Raw genomic sequence first — 18,290 nt, 5'->3', positions numbered from 1 at the left:
AACCCACAAGAGAGGCTGGAAGAAGAGGAGGAAGAGAAGGAGGAGAAGGGGAAGGAGGGGAGGAGGGGGAGGAGAATGATGTATTGGTCCAGTTGATCCTATCTATTTTGCAAGATTTCCAAATTACCCTCACGGGGTGGGAGATGAAGTTGCAAACTACCAACATTTACACAATCCAGTCTAGCCAGGCACCTTAGTTGGATGCTATTGCTATTCTCTCTTTGCAGATGGGGCTCTACTGACAACAGTAAAATTCATGGGGTGGCTGGGGAAAAAGGCCAAACTAATGGCTTGGCTTGGTTTTTCCCCTTTTGGTGATGCCAGGATCAAAAATGTGTTTTGCAAACCATAATGCAGAGAGAGACAGAGACAGAGAAAGACAGAGAAGTGTTGGCCAGAGATGCAGGCAGATGGGGAGGGGAAAGTAACTGGGGACAGTGGTGGAAGGAAATCTACACTGGTAAAAGGATGGGACTTGTAACATTGTATGACTGAAACCCAATCTTGCACAACTTTGCAAGTGTGTATCTCATGATGACTCAATGAAAAAACAAATAAAAAAGGGGGGTTTGCCCTTTGGTGATCCAGCGCCACCCTGTGAGCAAGCTTCAATTCCCTGGAGCTGTTGAGCGGGTCAAAGTGATGTAGGTGGAACCCACAGGTGACTCACGGGAGTCAGGAGGAAAGACGGTCACTTTCCATCTGCCTCTGCCACCTGGGACCCAGGGTTACTGGGTTCTTGTCTCGCTCGCAGAAAAAAATTTCAGGAATAGATAAGCAGTGAAATAAAACAGATTTTATTTGGAGGGTTTTTTGAAAGTGTGGAGGGGGAGAAGAAGAGTGAGGGGAGAAAGAAAGACAGATAGACACAGAGAGAGAGAGAGAGAGAGAGAGAGAGAGAGAGAGAGAGAGAGAGAGAGAGAGAGAGAGAGAGAGAGAGACTCGAGAACTTGTGCTTCTTCAAGGGCGGAGGGAGCCCCTACACACATCCCAGCGTCAGACATGAAAGCATGAAAGTCCACAATTCAAGAGGGGAGATGTGGGCAACACATGTGCTCAGGCACCACATGTTGCTGAGCCACGCGGGCTCGGGCACATATGCGCACCCTGCCTTTGTTCAAGGTGGCTTGTATAGGCTCTTCTCCGTTGTCTTGATCTGGAACATTTCGGGAGTCTTCTGGGGCTGAATCACAAAAGTTAATCGGATTAAGGGAGAGGTCCGAGGGTTTGTGGAACTTCTTGGGCTGGGGTCCAATCTCCTCAAGGTCATCTGCTGTAGGTTTTATCAGGCCTCTGTTTTCCGAATCCAAAGGGTGGATCAGTCTTCGAATTTTTGTTGATCTGAGTTTTATTGCTGAGGGCCTTTCCCTGTCTACCTGCCTACATCTAAAAGAGTAAACGCTTTTCTCTTTTTGGGGTGTGCTAAGTGGGGGGGATCCTGCCTCTCCTCTCAAGGATCTCTGCTGGCGGGTTCGGGGCACACATAACGGTTTGCTGGGGATGCAACCCAGCTCAGCCGCAAACGAGGCAAACACCCTACTCGCTGCAATTATGTTTCGAACACTCCTGAGTTGCAACTCAGCCAAGTAACTTTCCAAGCGATTGCGCTGAGTGTTGACGCTCCGTCCCCTTTCCCACACGCGCCCTTTCCGTGTCGCTTGGCAGGCGACGGGGACTCGGGACCCGGGCCCGCGCCCTCGGGGCCGGAGAGCCCCGCCCACCCGGGCTCTCCGCGACCGCGCGGGGCTGCGCCGCGGCTTTGTGGCTCCCCGCGGCCCCCGTCCACTTCCGGCCCACGTGACCCAAACAGACCCGGGCACTTCCGCCTCCCTCGGCTTTCTTCTCGTCGGCGTCCGCGGCCGCTGCGGAGCCGGGTGAGCGGGGAGCGGCCGCTCGGGGGCGGCGGGGGCGGGAGGGCGGGAGGGGGCGGCGCGCGCTGACCCGCCCCCCCGGCCCTCCCCCGCCCCCGCTTTCACTGCAGGTCCCCCGCGGGAGCGGCGGTGGCGGCGCCATGGCGGAGCTGACGGCTCTCGAGAGTCTCATCGAGATGGGTTTCCCCCGGGGACGCGCGTAAGGCAGCCCCCCCACGCCCCGGCCCGCGGGGGTCGCCGCTCCGGCCCGGCCCCCAGCATGGCCGGCCCGTGGGCGCTATTCTCGCTGTTTCTGCCCCCAGGGAGAAGGCTCTGGCCCTCACAGGCAACCAGGGCATCGAGGCGGCGATGGACTGGTGAGCGCCGGGCGCGGGGGCGGGGCACGGCGGGGTGGTGGGGGCGCGCCGGGCGGGGGGGGAATGGGGGGTGGACACCCGCCTCCGCGCTCACCCGCCCCCCATCCCCGCCCCCCACCCCCGCCGCCAGGCTGATGGAGCACGAAGATGACCCCGACGTGGATGAGCCGCTCGCCACCCCCCTCGGACATGTCCTGGGCCGGGAACCCACGTCCTCGGAGCAGAGTGGCCCCGAAGGTCGTGCCCCAGGGACCGCGCGCGTGGCCATCGGGGACCGGAGGGTGTCAGCGGGTAATAACACCGGTTGCTTCTGTGTAGGGCCTGGGTCGGCTGCGGGCGAAGGCAAACCCGGACTGAGCGAAGAGGAAAAACAGGAGCAGACTAAGAGGTACAGCGAGAAGCAGATTGGATTTTTTTTTTTTTCCTTTTTGCAGGGGGATCTCCCTGGGTGCTCAGGGTTTATTCCTGGCTCTGGGCCCAGGGGACCATATGGGATGCTGGGGATCGAACCTGGGTCGGCCGCGTGGGAGGCAATAGCCTTCCGAAGCCTCGTCCTGTGCCTGGCCGTTGTGAAGGTCCTCGCTGCCCGGTCCCTACTGTGCCAAGCTGCTCCCGAAAGCTTCCCGAACTGTCCCCTTCGCAGCCGCCTTTTGCCCCTTTGTTCTCACTCGGGCTCTCCCCGTTCCCTGATTTTTCTTGCCCAGCCCGGGCCCTGTCTCCACTCTTTCTCTCCCTGCACCGCAGAATGCTGGAGCTGGTGGCGCAGAAGCAGCGGGAGCGGGAGGAGCGGGAGGAGCGCGAGGCGTTGGAACGGGAACGGCAGCGCCGGAGACAAGGGCAGGAGCTGTCGGCCGCCCGCCAGCGGCTCCAGGAGGACGAGATGCGCCGGGCCGCCGAGGAGCGGAGGCGGGAGAAGGCCGAAGAGCTGGCGGCCAGGTGTGAGGGGCAGTGGGCTAAGGGAGGAGCCGGGAGTCGAGGGGGGCTGCCCGCCTCTGACCCGCTTTCCTTCCGTCTGCCTTCTAGACAAAGAGTCCGGGAGAAGATTGAAAGGGACAAAGCAGAGAGAGCCAAGAAGGTAGGTGACAGGGGAGAGATTTTTTGCCTTTTGGGTCACACCCGGCGATGCACAGGGGTTACTCCTGGCTCTGCACTCAGGAATTACCCCTGGCGGTGCTCAGGGGACCATATGGGATGCTGGGAATCGAACCCGGGTTGGCCGCGTGCAAGGCCTTTCCTGCTGTGCTGTCACTCCAGCCCCAACTGGGGAAATTCCTGGGGGTGACAAAGGAGCTCTCCCCGCCACCCCCCAACCATCCAACCCCAGTTTCAGTGTTGGGAAAGCGCCCCCAGGTGCTGATCTGGCGTTGCCTTTGTCCCGCAGTATGGCGGCAGTGTGGGCTCGCGGCCTTCCGCACCAGCAGCAGAGCCGGGGCCTGTTCCCTCGTCTCCCAGCCAGGAGCCTCCCACCAAGCGGGAGTATGACCAGTGTCGCATCCAGGTACTGACGGCCCGCGGGGTTGCTGGGACCTCGTGTTGGCCTCTGCGGTAGCCAGGGCCAAGCCGTTTTCAGTTCTGCTCCCTCTGCCAAAACTTTCCCTTCAGCAGCCTTGAAATCCATCCCGCTCTGGGCTTAGGAAAGAGATCAAATTTCACTGGCCAGAGTCTAATTTAAACCCATCCCCGCCCCCATGCTCCAGCAGTTTCCTGTCTACTTCTTGGTGTATTTCTGTTGTATATCACACAGCCATTTGTATGGTTACTGAGATAATCTTGTCTCTGAAGGTGTGTGAAGTGGGGAGTCTCTTTGTTTTTGGTATTTGGGCCATACCCAGCTATGCTGGGAGGAGGGGTGGGTTTACTCCTGGCTCATCGGTTAGGGATTTCTCCTGGCAGGCCAGTGGGGGACCGAGGGGATGCTGGGGATCACACTGGGTTCTGCCGAGGCAAGCATCATACTTGCTGTATTCTCTCTGGCCCTGGGACACTTGGAGGCAGAGCATGAGTGACTTTCTTCTCTTCCTTTTTTTTCTTTTTTGGTTTTTGGGTCACACCCGGCGATACTTAGGGGTTACTCCTGGCTCTTCACTCAGGAATTACTCCTGGCGGTGCTCAGGGGACCATATGGGATGCTGGGATTAGAACCCGGGTCGGCCGCGTGCAAGGCAAATGCCCTATCCACTGTGCTATCGCTCCAGCCCCTCTTTCTTCTCTTCTTTTCTTCTTTTTTTTTTGGATTCTCAGGGATTACTCCTGGCTCTGCACTCAGGAATTATTCCTAGCGGTGCTTGGGGGGACCATATGGGATTCCTCAGATCGAACCTGGGTTGGCTGTGTGCAAGGCTTCGGCCCTGACCATTTGTTTCTTAGTTTTTTCAGATCGTCAACATGCTAGTTCACTCACCCTTGGAGGAAGGAGCAGGGGTCTCTCCTTTCTCGAGCCCCTCACTTATTCTGTTGGTTCTCAGGCCGCACCCTGTGGTGCTCAGGATTCACTTCTGGCTTTGCGTTCAGGGATGACATCTGGCTCTGCACTCGGGGTGGGGCTCAGGACCCTATGGGGTACCCGGGGTCCAACCTGGATGGGCTGTGTGCAAGGCAAGCGTCCCGCCTGCCGTGCTGCCTGCAGCGCGCCCTCGCTCAGTCCCGAGTCTCTGCCTCGCCCCCCAGGTCAGGCTGCCAGATGGGACGTCACTGACGCAGACCTTCCGTGCTCGGGAACAGCTGGCAGCCGTGAGGCTCTATGTAGAGCTGCACCGTGGCGAGGAGCCCGGAGGCGGCCAGGACCCCGTGCAGCTGCTCAGTGGCTTCCCCCGGCGGGCCTTCTCCGAGGCCGACATGGAGCGGCCTCTGCAGGAGCTGGGTATGACATCCGCACCCCGGGCGGGGACTGTGCCCAGGGGGTGGGGGGCCCTGGAGAATGGCCTTGGGGGATCAGCGTCTGACTCTGTCTCTTTCATCTTCAGGACTTGTGCCTTCCGCTGTCCTCATTGTGGCCAAGAAATGTCCCAGCTGAGAGGCCTTCCCCTCCCCCCTCATCTTTGATAAAGCACTGACCTCTTCTTCCTAATAAAGAGACCCTCTGAGTTCTGTATGTGGCTGGCTCCTTCCTGAGTGCAGGGAGGGAGAAAACTCAGACAAAGAGGCCACACGAAGGGTTCTGTGGCTCTGGGGATCGGGACCAACACCCTCCATGCAAGACAAGTTCTCTGTTGCCAAGTTACATCCCTGGCCGGGCTCCAGAAAGATTTTCACAGTAGCCGCTGTTCCTCTGTTGATTTTTGGGGGGTGGGGGTGGGGGGTCAGAGGCAGTGGTACTTTGGGACTAATCCAGGGTCCTGAGTAACATAGTACAGTGGTTTGGGCATTTGTCTTGGCATGTGGCCAACCTGGGTTCAATCCCCAGAATCCTATATGGTCCCCAGAGCACCACCAGAAGAAATTCCTATATTCAGAGCACCCAGTGCCCCTAAGTGTCACCAGGTGGGATGCTCAAAACAATAAAAATACCTGAACTTAGGGGCTGTTCCAGACTGCATGGATCTTGCTTCTGGGCAGTTTTGGTGCTTGAACCTGGCTTCCGTGCAGAGCGGGGAGGCATTTGCCAAGCACATGGCCAACCCAGGTTCAATCCCCGGCATCCCATATGGCCCTCTGAGCTCTGCCAGGAGTGATTCCTGAGTGCAGAGCCAGGAGTAAGCCCTGAGTACAGCTGGGTGTTGTGGTAGTTTGAAAAACATCCTCTTGGGAGCTAGATAGCTTACTAGGGTGAACAATTTTTCTTTCCCTTTCTGGGTCCTTGCAGGCTCTGGGAATCATAGGGTGCCAGAAATGAGCCCAGGTCGGCTGCAGGCAAAGCAGTATGCTCTTCCCTCTCTACTGTTGTTCGGGCCCAGAGAATTAGGGACTTTTTAATTTCCTTCTTGGACTCCACAGAGTATGAGTATTTAATATGAATAGTTTAAAGTGCTTAGGGCTTGGCCAAAGAGTTAATGCAGGAAATAAGGCGTGTAATTATTGGCATGTGGTTGCATCCCTGATTTGGTTTTCATTTAGAGACCAACCAGTCTGCTCAGGGCTTACTCCTGGCTTTGCCCTCAAATTATTGGTGGCTCAGACCATATGGGATCCAGGGATAAAATCCAGCTCAGGGTCCGAAGAGAGAATGTAGCAGGTAGAGCACTTGCCTTCTGCGTGGCAGTCTTGGGTTCGATCCCTGGCATCCCATATGGTTCCCTGGATTGAATCCTCAGTACCACGTAGGTCCCCTTAAAGCACTACTAGGGTGTTAACTCCTAAGTACAGATCCAGGAATAGCTTGCTCAGTGTGGCTGCACCCCCATCCCCAAAGAAGAAAGTTTCTGCAGCCAGATAGTTCAGAAAGCTGGGAGCACTCGGGGTTACTCCCAAGCTCCAAACCAGAAATAGTTCCTGGGCACCACTGGGTGTGTCCCATAGCACTCCCAGAGTACCCCGCAGTGCTCGGGGGTTATTCTTGGTGGGCTTGGGGACAATATGAGGTGGATGGGGCAGCAGGGACCAAATCTGTATTGACCACGTGCAGGCAAGAGCCTTAACCACTACTATTGCTTTGACCCCTCAATGAATTTTTTTTTTATTTAAAATATTTAATCCCTTTGGTCTAGACCCAGCAATGCTCAGGCATTACTCCTGGCCCTGCACTCAGAAATTACTCCTGGCTGGCAGTGGGGTACCTTATGGGCCAGGAATCAAAGAGGGGTCTGCTCTCTCTCTCCAGCCCCTCCTAAGTGTTTTATATGTGCTAAAATGCAGTGGCACATTTATCTCCATTCAGATACAATTATCCCATTACATTTTGTTTTGGGCCACACCCGGCAATGCTCAGGGGTTATTCTTGGCTCTGGAATTACTCTGGAATTACTCCTGGCAGTGCTCTGGGACCATGTGGGATCCCAGGGATGAGACCCTGGTTGTCCGTGTGCAAGGCAAACATCCTCCCTGCTGTACTATCGCTCTGCTCACCCCTGTTAATATTTTTTTTATAAGTTAAAAACTTTTTAATTTTTTTCCCCATCAATATTTTAGCCATACCCGCCTGCCAGTTCTTAGCCCTCTCCGCCCGAGGGCTGTATGTAGTGCCAGGATTCAAACCAGGTGCAGGGCTGTGGCGCATGGCAGACAAGTACTTTAACTTTTGTTTTTGTTTTTTGCTGTTTGGGTCACACCTGCCAATACTCAGGGGTTACTCCTGGCTCTGCACTCAGGAATTGCTCCTGGTGGTGCTCAAGGGACCATATGGGATGCTGGGAATTGAACCCGGGTCGGCTGCATGCAAGGCAAACGCCCTCCCCACTGTGCTATCGCTCCAGCCCCAAGTACTTGAACCCTTGTACTGTCTCTTCAGCTTGATTTTGATTTTTGTGTCATACCCAGTGTGCTCGGGCTACTCCTGACCCAGTGCTTGGGAGTCATTCCTGGTTGGGTTCGGGGACAAGCGGGGCTGGAACGTGAACTCGGAGCTCCTCCATTCAGACAGCTAGCCGGCCCTCGGCTCATGTCTTATCCCCGGGGTAGCCAAGCGCAGGACTTGTCCAAATGGACCCAGATGGCAACAGTAAAGCCCATCCACACACCAGGAGGCTCTGAGTTGCCGAGCCCTCACAGCCCCCGACACTTAATACTCCAGAGCGTGTTTTTTTTGTTTGTTTTGTTTTTTTTTGGCTTTTTGGGTCACACCTGGCGATGCACAGGGGTTACTCCTGCCTCTGCACTCAGGAATTACTCCTGGCAGTGCTCAGGAGACCATATGGGATGCTGGGAATCGAACCCGGGTCGGCCGTGTGCGAGACAACTGCCCTACCCGCTGTGCTATCGCTCTAGCCACCTCCAGCATGTTTTTATTCCGTGGCTATGACAGCAGCCACAAGGCTGTAGGGAGAACTCAGTCTTGATCCCCAGCACCTCATGTTTAGAACCAAAAATGAAACAAAAGCCAATGTGTCAGGGTCACACATAGCGAGTGTGTGTCCCTGGTTCTTGGACAGGGCACATGACTCTGCAGTAAGGCCTTCCTCTTGCATCTGCGAGGCTGTGGCTTCAGTCCCAGGCACTCCAAAAAAAATCTCCGACTAAATTTCAAAAAATGAACAAAAATCTGGCAGAGAGATTCCGCTTCCCCACCCAGTGGCTGCACACAGAGACACGTTCTCTTTCTCCACTTTGTTTTTTGGGCCACACCTAGCAGTGCTTAGGGCTTGCTCCTGGCTCTGTTCAGGGGTCACTTCTGGCGGTCCTTACTGGACCCTATGGGATGCCGGGGACTGAACCCAGGTTGGCCACATGCAAGGCAAATGCCCTGCCTGCTGTACTCTCTGACCCCCTTTTAAAATAGTATTAAAAGGGGCTGGAGGGGCTGGAGCAATAGCACAGCGGGTAGGGCGTTTGCCTTGCACATGGCTGACCCAGGTTTGATTCCCAGCACCCCATATGGTCCCCTGAGCAACGCCAGGGGTGGTTCCTGAGTGCAGAGCCAGGAGTGGCCCCCTGTGCATTGCCAGGTGTGACCCAAAAAGCAAAAAATAATAATAATAATAAATAAAATAAAAGGGGCTGGAGCGATAGCACAGTGGGTAGGGTGTTTGCCTTGCACGCGGCCAACCCGGGTTTGATTCCCAGCATCCCATATGATCCCCCAGCACTGCCAGGAGTAATTACTGAGTGCAGAGCCAGGAGTAAACCCTGTGCACTTCTGGGTGTGACCAAAAAAGCAAAAAATAAAATAGTATTAAAAGAGGGGCTGGAGGGGGGCCAGAGACATAGTGCAGCGGGGAGGGTGGGCATTTGCCTTCCATGCAGCTGACCCAGGTTCGATCCCTGGAATTCCATAAGGTCCCCTGAGTGTTGCCAGTGCAGAGTGCGGAGCCAGGAGCATCACTGAATATGATCAAAAAAGGATCCCCCACCAAAATGGCAGTTGTCGGGGCGGTGTTGGAAGGCCTGAGCGACAGTATAGCAGGTAGGGCCTTTGCCTTGGCCAGGGTTGGATATATGACATCTCATACGGTCCCCTGTGGCCACCAGGAGTGATCCCTGAGCGCAGAGAGTAACCCCTGACTGCAGTGTGGGGCCCAAAAACAAACCAAAAGAATGGGTCTGGAGAGAGAATACAGCAGGTAGCGGGCCCAGGATCCATCTCCGGCATCCCAGATGCTTCCAAGCACTGCCAGGAGAAACCGCTGAGCATCGCCCATTGTGGTTCCAAACAAAACAAAGTTTAAGAGTCTTTGTTGTCTGGGACATATGTGGCAGTCACTTGGGCTATTTCTAGCTTAGGACTCACAGGCTGCTCCTGGCGAGGGACTAAGGGGTAGCGGAGATCCAAACCCGAGCCTGTAGCAAGCCCGATATTGCTCCATTCCACTGACCTCTCTCCTCAAGCCCATCTCTTTGGGTTAATTAAAAAAAAATTTTTTTTTTTTTTTTTGCTTTTTGGGTCACACCTGGCAATACACAGGGGTCACTCCTGGCTCTGCACTCAGGAATTACCCATAGTGGTGCTCAGGGGACCATATGGGATGCTGGGATTCGAACCCGGGTCGGCCATGTGCAAGGCAAATGCCCTACCTGCTGTGCTCTCGCTCCAGTCCCTGGGTTAATTAAAAAAAATTTAAAAAATGTTTGGGTATTGTGGTTTACATTACTGTTAAGGGCAGGCTTTCTGCTGTTTTGTTTTTTGCTTTTTGGGTAACACCCAGACATGCACATGGGTTACTCCTGGCTCTGCACTCAGGAATTACCCATAGTGGTGCTCAGGGGACCATATGGGACGCCGGGAATTGAATCCGGGTAGGCCCTGTGCAAGGCAAGCGCCCTACCTGCTGTGCTATCGCTCCAGCCCCGAGGGGGCGGGATTTATGGAATAAAACATTCAGCACCAATCCTTTTGTGTTGTACGTCCTGTGATTGTGAGCAGCTTTCAAACATTGCATTTTCAAAATTGCAGTTAAAAAACGGCAACTAGAGGCCTGGAGACACGGTACAATGGGTGGGACACTGGTCTTGCCTAGGGCTGACCAGGGTTGAATTCCTGGCACAACATATGGTCTCTGGAGCCCAGCCAGAAATAATCCCCGAGTACCAAGTCAGGATGAAGCCCTGAGCACCGCCGAACATGACCCCAAACCAAGTATAAACACTTGAAGGCTGCTAGAGGCGGGGGCGTGGCTCAACAGGCTGGAGCGTTTGCTTTGCCGGCTGGAGGCCTGGTGCCACCCCAGCACATGGCACCCCAGGACCTTTGGGAGTGACCTCAAGCAAAAGAGCCAGGAGGAGCCCCCAGGGATGTGATCTCCAAACTGAGAGATGGGAAAGTGAGTTGGAGTTGGTTTGGATGTGTGCCGACAACCCCACAGACAGCTTTTCCTTTTTTTTTGCTTTTTGGGTCACACTCAGCGATGCTCAGGGGTTACTCCTGGCTTTGCACTCAGGAATTACTCCTGGCAGTGCTTGGGGGACCATATGGGATGCCGGGGATCGAACCCAGGTCGGCCGCGTGCAAGGCAAACGCCCTACCCCCTGTGCTATCGCTCCGGCCCCAGCTTTAGCTTTTCCTTTTTCTTTTGTCTTTGGGCTACACCAGGTGTTGCTCAGGGCTTACTCCTGGCTCTGCACTCAGGAATCACTCCTGGCGGTGCTCGGGAACCAAAGGATGGAACCCGGGTGGGCCTTGTGCAAGCCCTACCCGCTGTACCATCACTCCAGTCCCCGCACTGACAGCTTTGCGTGCCCTTTTGGGTAACCTCTCCCATAGAGACCGGAAACTAACCTTAGGAGGAAAAAACTCACTTCTTATATTCACTCAGAGGCTACTCCGGGCCAGGCACACAACTTGAATCTCTAAGTTCAGCTCTTCACAATCACCCTCAACGCAGACGAGAACTGAGGCTGTTTCCTGACTCAAAGCAGCTGTTACCCGCAGCAAGTATGTCCATCCAAGCTGCTCCAGCAAGCGTGAATGATGGCCACAGATACACGGGTGCGTGTCAGTGTGGAAGGGCCTGTCCAACCTCACTTGAAGGCAGAGACCCAAGGTGTCCTCTATCATGACAGGATTTTCCAGAATTCTAGTTTAAGAATGCTGCTTGAGGGTTTGGAGGGACGGTGCAACCAGTAGGGCGTTTGCCTTGCATGAGGTGGACCCAGGTTCGATCCTCAGCATCCCTTATGGTTCCCCAAGCAGGGCTGGGAGTAATTCCTGAGTGCAGAGCCAGGAGTAACCCCTGAGCATCGCTGGGTGTGACCCCCGTCCCCTCCCCCTCACAAAAAAAAAATGCTGCTTGGGAATAGGGAAGGCGGAGGGATGTATAGCACATAGGGCGTTTGCTTTGCATGTGGCTGACCTGGGTTTGATCCCCGGCACCCCATTTGGTCTCCTGAGTCCACCAGGAATAATTCCCAAGTGCAGAGCCAGGAGTCAGTCCTAAAAATCGCTGGTGTGACCACAGACTCAAACCAGAAAGGAATGTTGTTTGGTGGACTGGAGCGATAGCACAGCAGGTAGGGCGTTTGCCTTGCACGCGGCCGACCCAGGTTCGATTCCCAGCATCCCATATGGTCCTCTGAGCACCGCTAGGGGTAATTCCTGAGTGCAGAGCCAGGAGTGACCCCTGTGCATTGCCGGGTGTGACCCAAAAAGCAAAAAAAAAAAATGTTTGGATACATTTCACTTGGGGCCACCTGCATTCTGACTCTGGGTGCCAAATCTCCTTTACAGCACCTCACCCGGGGTACCATCATTTAGGACATGTATATCCTATTATATTTTTGGTTCTCACCCCCCTACCCCCTTTTTGTGTGGGGGTGGAGGCACACCCTGCAGTAATTAGGACTTACTCCTGGCTCTGTGCTCAGAGATCACACCCGCCATGGTTTGGCAAAGCCATATGCAATATTAGGAACTGAAATTGAATCCAGGCCAGCTGAGCGCAAGGCAAAGACCCTACCTACTATTACTATTGCTCCTGCCCATTTCTGACCTTCCTGGAACATTCCAAGTTCTCCTTAAAACTAGTACCCTCTTGCATTCAAAGTGTCTTACTTGAAAAAAGTAGGGCTGGGGCTGGAGCAATAGCACAGCGGGTAGAGCGTTTGCCTTGCACGTGGCCGGCCCAGGTTCGAATCCCAGCATCCCATATGGTGCCCCGAGCACCGCCAGGAGTAATTCCTGAGTACATGAGCCAGGAGTAACCCCTGTGCATTGCCGGGTGTGACCCAAAAACAAATCAAAAACAAAACAAAAAAAAAAAAGAAAAGAAAAAAGTAGGGCTGGAAAGATATCACTGGTGTTCAGGCCCTTACCTTGCACTAGGCTGCCCAGTAGGTTCCATCCCCCACGCCCCAGCACTGCCCAGAAAGATCCCTGCCGGCCAGGCGTGTGCCCTGAGTACTGCTGGGTGTGATCCCCGAAACAGCTGCCGGGTTATTCCTGGAAGTACCCCCACCCAACAGGTGTACTTCATATGACGCCACTTGTGTTTGGAGGACCTGATCGCCGAGCCTACAAAGTTGTTCTCACGTGGCGGACAAGAACGGAGTCATCAAGCACCCCCCAAACACCAGGCCTTTATGGGTGCCGGACTGCAGAGCTCACACTCCGGCTGGAGAAAAGGGATTTTATTGGTTCCCAAGTTGGCCACAGCTGACACCTGGGGATCAGGGCGTGGACGATAAAAAGCAGTCAATGCGCTCTTTTTGGGGGGTCGGCGGTGGGGGAGTTGGAACGTGAATCACAGAGTCACAGCACCGGCCTCTTCCAGCCTGACTCGGATAACTGGGCGCAGCACCCCAAGTCCGGACTCCACGCGGAGCCCACGGAGAAGGGCGCCCCGGAGGGCGTCCAGCCCTGCAGCCGAGGGCAGGTCCGCGCTACCTCCCGCCCATCCAGTTCTTCCTGCAGGCCACGTTGTCCTGCGTGGACGCGGCCTCCTGCAGCCTGGCCAGCACCAACTCATTGATCTTGGCCGTCTCGTCCCGGTGCCGCGCGTCCTGCTCCGGCATGTCCTACGGGCAGCAAAGGGAACGTCGAAGTCCGAGACCCAGCCAGGAGCTGCCCGCCCGCCTCCCCCGCCTCGCACTTTGGATGCCTCCCACCTTCAGCATCGTCTGCTTCCGCTGCTCTCCGGGGGTGACGAGAACAAAGAGCGCTGAGCCCACGCCAGCCCCCGTGCCCACCAGCGCGCCCAGGATCAGCGCTTTGCGCAGAGCCATGACCGCGCGACCAGCGAGCTGCCCTCCCCAGCCTCCCGCGGCCTAGAAAGGTCGACGCTGTAGTCCAGGCGTTTCCCACCCCCCACCCACCCGAGCCGGCTAGAGCGACCTACGGAGCAAACCATTGAGAAGAGCTAAGCTAGAGAGGTTCTGATCCGCGAAACGTTCAGAATCTAGAGCGCCCTCGTCTGACTGGCTTAGATTAAGCGCGTGGGGAAAAGAGGTGGCACCGTGGATTAACACTCAGGCCAATTTTGACGACATCCGGAGTGGGGGAAAAAAAAAATATATATATATATATCCCCAAACCCTAATTGAAAGACACCTTTAACTCTTGTACTATTTCTCTGACCTCTCAATCTTCTACAACAGTTGTGGGAGAAAAACGAAGCTCAAATTAGGTTACAGGACCAGCTCCGCAGGGTGTTTGCCTGACATGGTTGGGCTCAATCCCCGGCATCCCATATGGTCCCCTGAGCCCCACCAGGAGTAATTCCTGAATACACAGCCAGGAGTAACCCCTGAGATCAGCGGGTGTGACCCAAAAGCCAAATATATATATATATACAGTGATGTGTATATATATATATATATATACACATCACTGGATCATCTAAGTCAGTAGGTGTTGGGAAACGAGGCCCACTGGGTTCAATCCCCATCACATTGTCCCTCCAGCTAGGCTGGGAGTGAGCTAGCTGACAATGAGCATCTACAGCTGCGTCCTAAGAAAAGTAGGAGGGCCAGAGACATGCTTAGATGGATGTTCAATCTCCAGTTACCCCTATAGCCCCTGGACCCTGCCTGGAGTGATTCTTGGGTTCTCATTAGCTGGAAGTGGGTAAAACCCATTTGTATCTTTACTCAGCATACATCTTGTTCCTGGCTTTGCTAAATGTCTTATGTATCAGGATGTATTCATCCCCAGGTCTATGAACTGAGACACCAAACATTCATTTAGCATGTACAGCCAACTAGCTAACTTGGAAGCTTGGCCTCAACACCCCAGTTTCCAACTATCTTACAAAGAGAAAACTGTCACTCAAATTGTAGTCATTTTAATCAAGTCTTTATTTAAAATTTTTGGCCACACCCTGCGATGCTCAGGATTTACTCCTGGCTCTGCATTCAGGCAGGAATCACTTCTGGTAGTTCTCAGGGGACCATATGGGATGCGAGGGATAGAACCTGGGTTGTCTTAGAAGGCCAGCGCTCTATTTCTTTGGCCTCTAAAATAAGGATCTTTATTTTTGGTGCCTGGATCAAACCCAGGGTGTCCAAGCATCTCCTTTTCCTCTACCACCATCTAACCCTTAATGCTGACCTTGAAACAAGTAAGCAAAGTAGCTGATGCCTCGAAAGGGGCCAAGCTCCTGCACAGAAATAGTCCAGCCCCGGGAGCCTTGCTCCAGACAAGGCATCCGAACGTCAGGGTCCTCATCGGAAAACTGAATCAGGGTTCCCTGGGGGCTTAGAACCCTCAAGCATTCTGACAGTAGCCGGTGAGCTCCAGGCAGACCACCCCGGATTACGGCATCCCAGGTGCCTTTATCCAGCACTAAGTGGAAGAAGCCGGAAGTCGCCACTGACTTCAGGTTCTGGGCATCTGCCTGCATGAAGCGGAGGCGGGAAGCAGGGTGCCCAGGACACAATGTTTGACCTTGGCCACCTTCCAGAAGGCTGTTCATGTGAGCCACAGCCACAGGAGAGAAGTCCACCCCGAGCACGTCCACAGGGTGTGGGCACTTGGTGTAGAGGCCCGTGCACAGGCCTGAGGTGCCACAGCCCACATCCAGCACCCGCGTTGTTTCCACTGCCGGTGCCCTCTTTATTAATGGCAGGAGGAGGCTCTGGGCTTCGTCGTAGCCAAAGAACCAGTCGAAGGTGGGGTCGTTAGCGGGTCGGGGCCGGGCATGGAGCTGATCCCAGAGGCGGTGATCGGCCAGACAGCTACTGGCCAGGGAGCCTGCGGGCACGCAGGGAGGGGGCTGTCACATGGCAGTTGAGCCGCGCCATCGCGGCCAAATAGGACGCAATGGGCCCCGGGGGGGGGGTCTTAACGGACACTTCAGGGCCAGGGCCCAGACTCCCAAGGGCTCCGATGACCCGCTGACCTCCCCCTCTGCCCAGCCCCCGGTGCGTACCCGACTCGGCGCGGCGCGCCCCCGCCGTCCGCGTGGCCACTCGGAGCACTCGGCGCAGCGCTGCCATCCCGAGGCCACGGGGAAGCTCTGGCAGTGCCACGGGACCCGCGGCCGCCTTTACGATCCCGGCTCAGCGCGCATGACCACGTCCGGCGACAGCCGCGGAACACAGAACCCGGACACACTGACCACGGTACACAACAACGGTCTTTATTGGCTGCCACGCTCGGCGAGGCGCGGGGGTTGGTGGGGGGGAGGGGGACGCGACAGCTCCGGCTCCTGGGGCCTGAAATGGTAAGAGGAGCGTGTTTAGGGGACCCGAGGAGGAGGTGCCCGCCGAGCCCGTCCCGTCCGCCCCGCTGCAGTAGCGTGTCCCGGCGCTTGAGGATAGAACCGGCGGATGGGAAGCCGCCGGCACCGAAGACATGACGCCGAGGGGCGAGGCGCCCTTGCCCTCTGCCTCCGAACATTACGGGCATCGGGACCGCACGCCCGATACCCGCCAAGAAAAGGAGGGTCCAACCCCCGCCCCAAATTCCCCGCGAATTCCCCTGCAGCGCGAGCAAAGCAAACAACGTGCATGATTACCAGGTAGCAGGTCCCGAAAGACCCGCAAGCGCCGGTCGCGCCTTTATATAGCGCTAGGCCACGCCCCATGGCTGCGATTGGTTCGTGGCGGACTGGGGGGCGGGGCCGGGCCCAGCGCAGAGCGGAAACGCCGGTCCTGGAGTTGGCTGTGGCCGCGCAGCCATGGGGTGCCCGGGAGGGAAGATCAACCGGCCGCGCACGGTGACTGGGTGGGATCCCCCCCGCCTGGGTGTCTAACCGGGGCTTCGGAGCCTGCCGGCCTCACCCCGATGGCGTGGGTGGGCGCGGGCCCCTCCCGGAGCCCGGGCTCGGTCTGATTGGCATCTTCCTCCCCTGCTGCAGGAGCTGAAGAAGAAGCTGTTCAAGCGACGGCGGATGCTGACCCGCGAGCGGCGCCTCAAGCACCGGGTGGTCGGGGCGGTGGTCGACGAGGGGCTCATCACGCGGCACCACCTCAAGAAGCGCGCGTGAGTGCTCAGGCCCCTGCCCGGGCCCGGGTCTGCCTCCCCGTCCCTGCTCCCGAGCCGCCGGCTTGCGCGACCGCTGTGCTTGCTTTCCAAAATCTTAGAGTCTGTCCCTGGGGCCTCGGACCCCCCCGCCCCCGGGGGTCCCCAGGTGGGCCGTTGGCTCCCGTCACATGCCCAGGAGTCGCCAGATGTTCATACACTCGCATGGGTTCTTATCCAGCCGCAAGCACGCGTGACCGTGTGCGCACAGCCGGGTGGATCTTTCCTAGGGCACGCATGGCATTTTTGCGTCCAAGTTTCAAGGTCTCTCAAATCCTGGGAATGCTGCCCTTTTCATTGACTATTCTTTCTTTTTTTTTTTGGCTTTTGGGGTCACACTCAGCGATGCTCAAGGGTTACTCCTGGCTTTGCACTCGCAAGCTCTCATGGTATTCTAAATGAGCAATGGAAAATAAACTTTCTAGCACCCGCCCCCGGCAGACAGGCTTGAATGATGGTGGGAAAATTCTAGCAAGACATAATGCCCCAAAGTAGAGAGAGAGTATTGGGAAAATTGTCTGCCACAGAGGCATGGTGAGCACTGGGATGTGTGTGCGTGGGGGATACTGGGGACATTGGTGGTGGGAAATGTGCACTGGTGGAGGGATGGGTGTTCGATCATTATATGGCTGAATCTCAAACATTTGTAACTATCTCATGGTGATTCAATAAAATTTAAAAAAAAATTAACCTAAAATAAATCTGTCACTATCACTGTCATCCCGTTGCTCATCAATTTGCTCAAGCAGGCACCCGTAATGTCTCCATTGTGAGACTTGTTGTTAATGTTGCCATATCCAATACGCCACGGGTAGCTTGCCAGGCTCTGCCGTGTGGGTGGGATACTCTTGGTAGCTTGCCAGGCTCTCCGAGAGGGATGGAGGAATCGAACTCAGGTCGGCCACGTGCAAGACAAACACGCTACCCGCTGTGCTATCGCTCCAGCCCTAAAATAAAATAAAAACATTTAAAAAAGAAAAGGAACAGGGGTCAGTTCTTTCTCTTTGCCACCGGGCCGCTTCCCTCGCCTTTAAGCTAGCCATCCACTTTGCCATCTCCTCAGGTCCAGTGCCCGTGCCAACATCACTCTGTCCGGCAAGAAGCGCAGAAAACTCCTTCAGCAGATCCGGCTTGCCCAGAAAGAGAAAGCAGCCATGGACGGTGAGGCCAGCGGCTCAGAGTTGGGGCATGGGCACCGCCGCCTGGATTTATTGCTGCGGGAGGGCCTTTAACTCTTTTTTTTTCTTTTGCTCAGTGGAAGCACCTCCCAAGCCCGTCAGGACCAGCGAATCACAACCCAGGAGACAAAAGAAGCCCAAAGTCCCCCAAGATGTAGACATGGAGGACCTGGGAGATGAGAGCTAAGCACCCCGCAGCACTAAGGCCCAAAGCTTCGCAGCTGCAACCAGGACTTGTGCCCAAGCCGTGCTCTGCGCCCTCTCCCCGAAGCCCTCTTCCAGACAGGCCTCGGGGCTTCCAGAACCGGGCCCGCGGGGAAGGATGTGTTGCATGGAGTTAGCTGGACACGGCCCCGCTGTCCAACAGTCCTCAGCTCCGTTTGTAATAAAGCCCTGGACTGCC

The 18,290-nt window shown here is 55.8% G+C and overlaps 4 protein-coding genes and 1 non-coding gene across 5 annotated transcripts; 2 read left to right on the top strand and 3 right to left on the bottom strand.

Annotated features, from left to right (window-relative positions):
* Positions 1–1,807: 1,807 nt before the first annotated feature.
* On the top strand, positions 1,808–5,318 carry UBXN1 (UBX domain protein 1). Its single transcript, XM_055142331.1, has 10 exons — positions 1,808–1,874; positions 1,982–2,070; positions 2,174–2,227; positions 2,358–2,464; positions 2,546–2,615; positions 2,972–3,163; positions 3,251–3,302; positions 3,609–3,725; positions 4,895–5,087; positions 5,191–5,318. Exons 2-10 carry the CDS (start codon positions 2,012–2,014, stop codon positions 5,238–5,240), a joined length of 894 nt encoding a protein of 297 aa, XP_054998306.1. The 5' UTR covers positions 1,808–1,874; positions 1,982–2,011; the 3' UTR covers positions 5,241–5,318.
* A 7,544-nt stretch (positions 5,319–12,862) lies between these two features.
* LOC101555440 (ubiquinol-cytochrome-c reductase complex assembly factor 3) lies at positions 12,863–13,548 on the bottom strand. Its single transcript, XM_004621487.2, has 2 exons — positions 13,355–13,548; positions 12,863–13,264 (listed from the first exon to the last, which is right to left on the bottom strand). Exons 1-2 carry the CDS (start codon positions 13,469–13,471, stop codon positions 13,130–13,132), a joined length of 252 nt encoding a protein of 83 aa, XP_004621544.1. The 5' UTR covers positions 13,472–13,548; the 3' UTR covers positions 12,863–13,129.
* Positions 13,549–14,520: 972 nt separating this feature from the next.
* Positions 14,521–16,196, bottom strand: CSKMT (citrate synthase lysine methyltransferase). The gene is made up of 2 exons (XM_004621486.2): positions 15,616–16,196; positions 14,521–15,437 (listed from the first exon to the last, which is right to left on the bottom strand). The coding sequence occupies exons 1-2, from the start codon at positions 15,680–15,682 to the stop codon at positions 14,785–14,787; spliced, it is 720 nt and encodes a 239-aa protein (XP_004621543.1). The 5' UTR covers positions 15,683–16,196; the 3' UTR covers positions 14,521–14,784.
* Positions 15,983–16,131, bottom strand: LOC129406316 (small nucleolar RNA SNORA57). Its single transcript, XR_008630926.1, has one exon. It is a non-coding gene; the product is annotated as a small nucleolar RNA SNORA57 (small nucleolar RNA).
* Positions 16,197–16,284: 88 nt separating the features above from the next.
* On the top strand, positions 16,285–18,290 carry C6H11orf98 (chromosome 6 C11orf98 homolog). The gene is made up of 4 exons (XM_012935689.2): positions 16,285–16,404; positions 16,546–16,670; positions 17,773–17,870; positions 17,965–18,290. Exons 1-4 carry the CDS (start codon positions 16,366–16,368, stop codon positions 18,072–18,074), a joined length of 372 nt encoding a protein of 123 aa, XP_012791143.1. The 5' UTR covers positions 16,285–16,365; the 3' UTR covers positions 18,075–18,290.

The sequence above is a fragment of the Sorex araneus genome, chromosome 6 (genome assembly GCF_027595985.1).
Source record: "Sorex araneus isolate mSorAra2 chromosome 6, mSorAra2.pri, whole genome shotgun sequence".
NCBI classification, from domain to species: Eukaryota; Metazoa; Chordata; class Mammalia; order Eulipotyphla; family Soricidae; genus Sorex; species Sorex araneus.
Note: the sequence above shows the minus strand (reverse complement) of the source record. Positions and strands in the feature narration are given on the sequence as shown.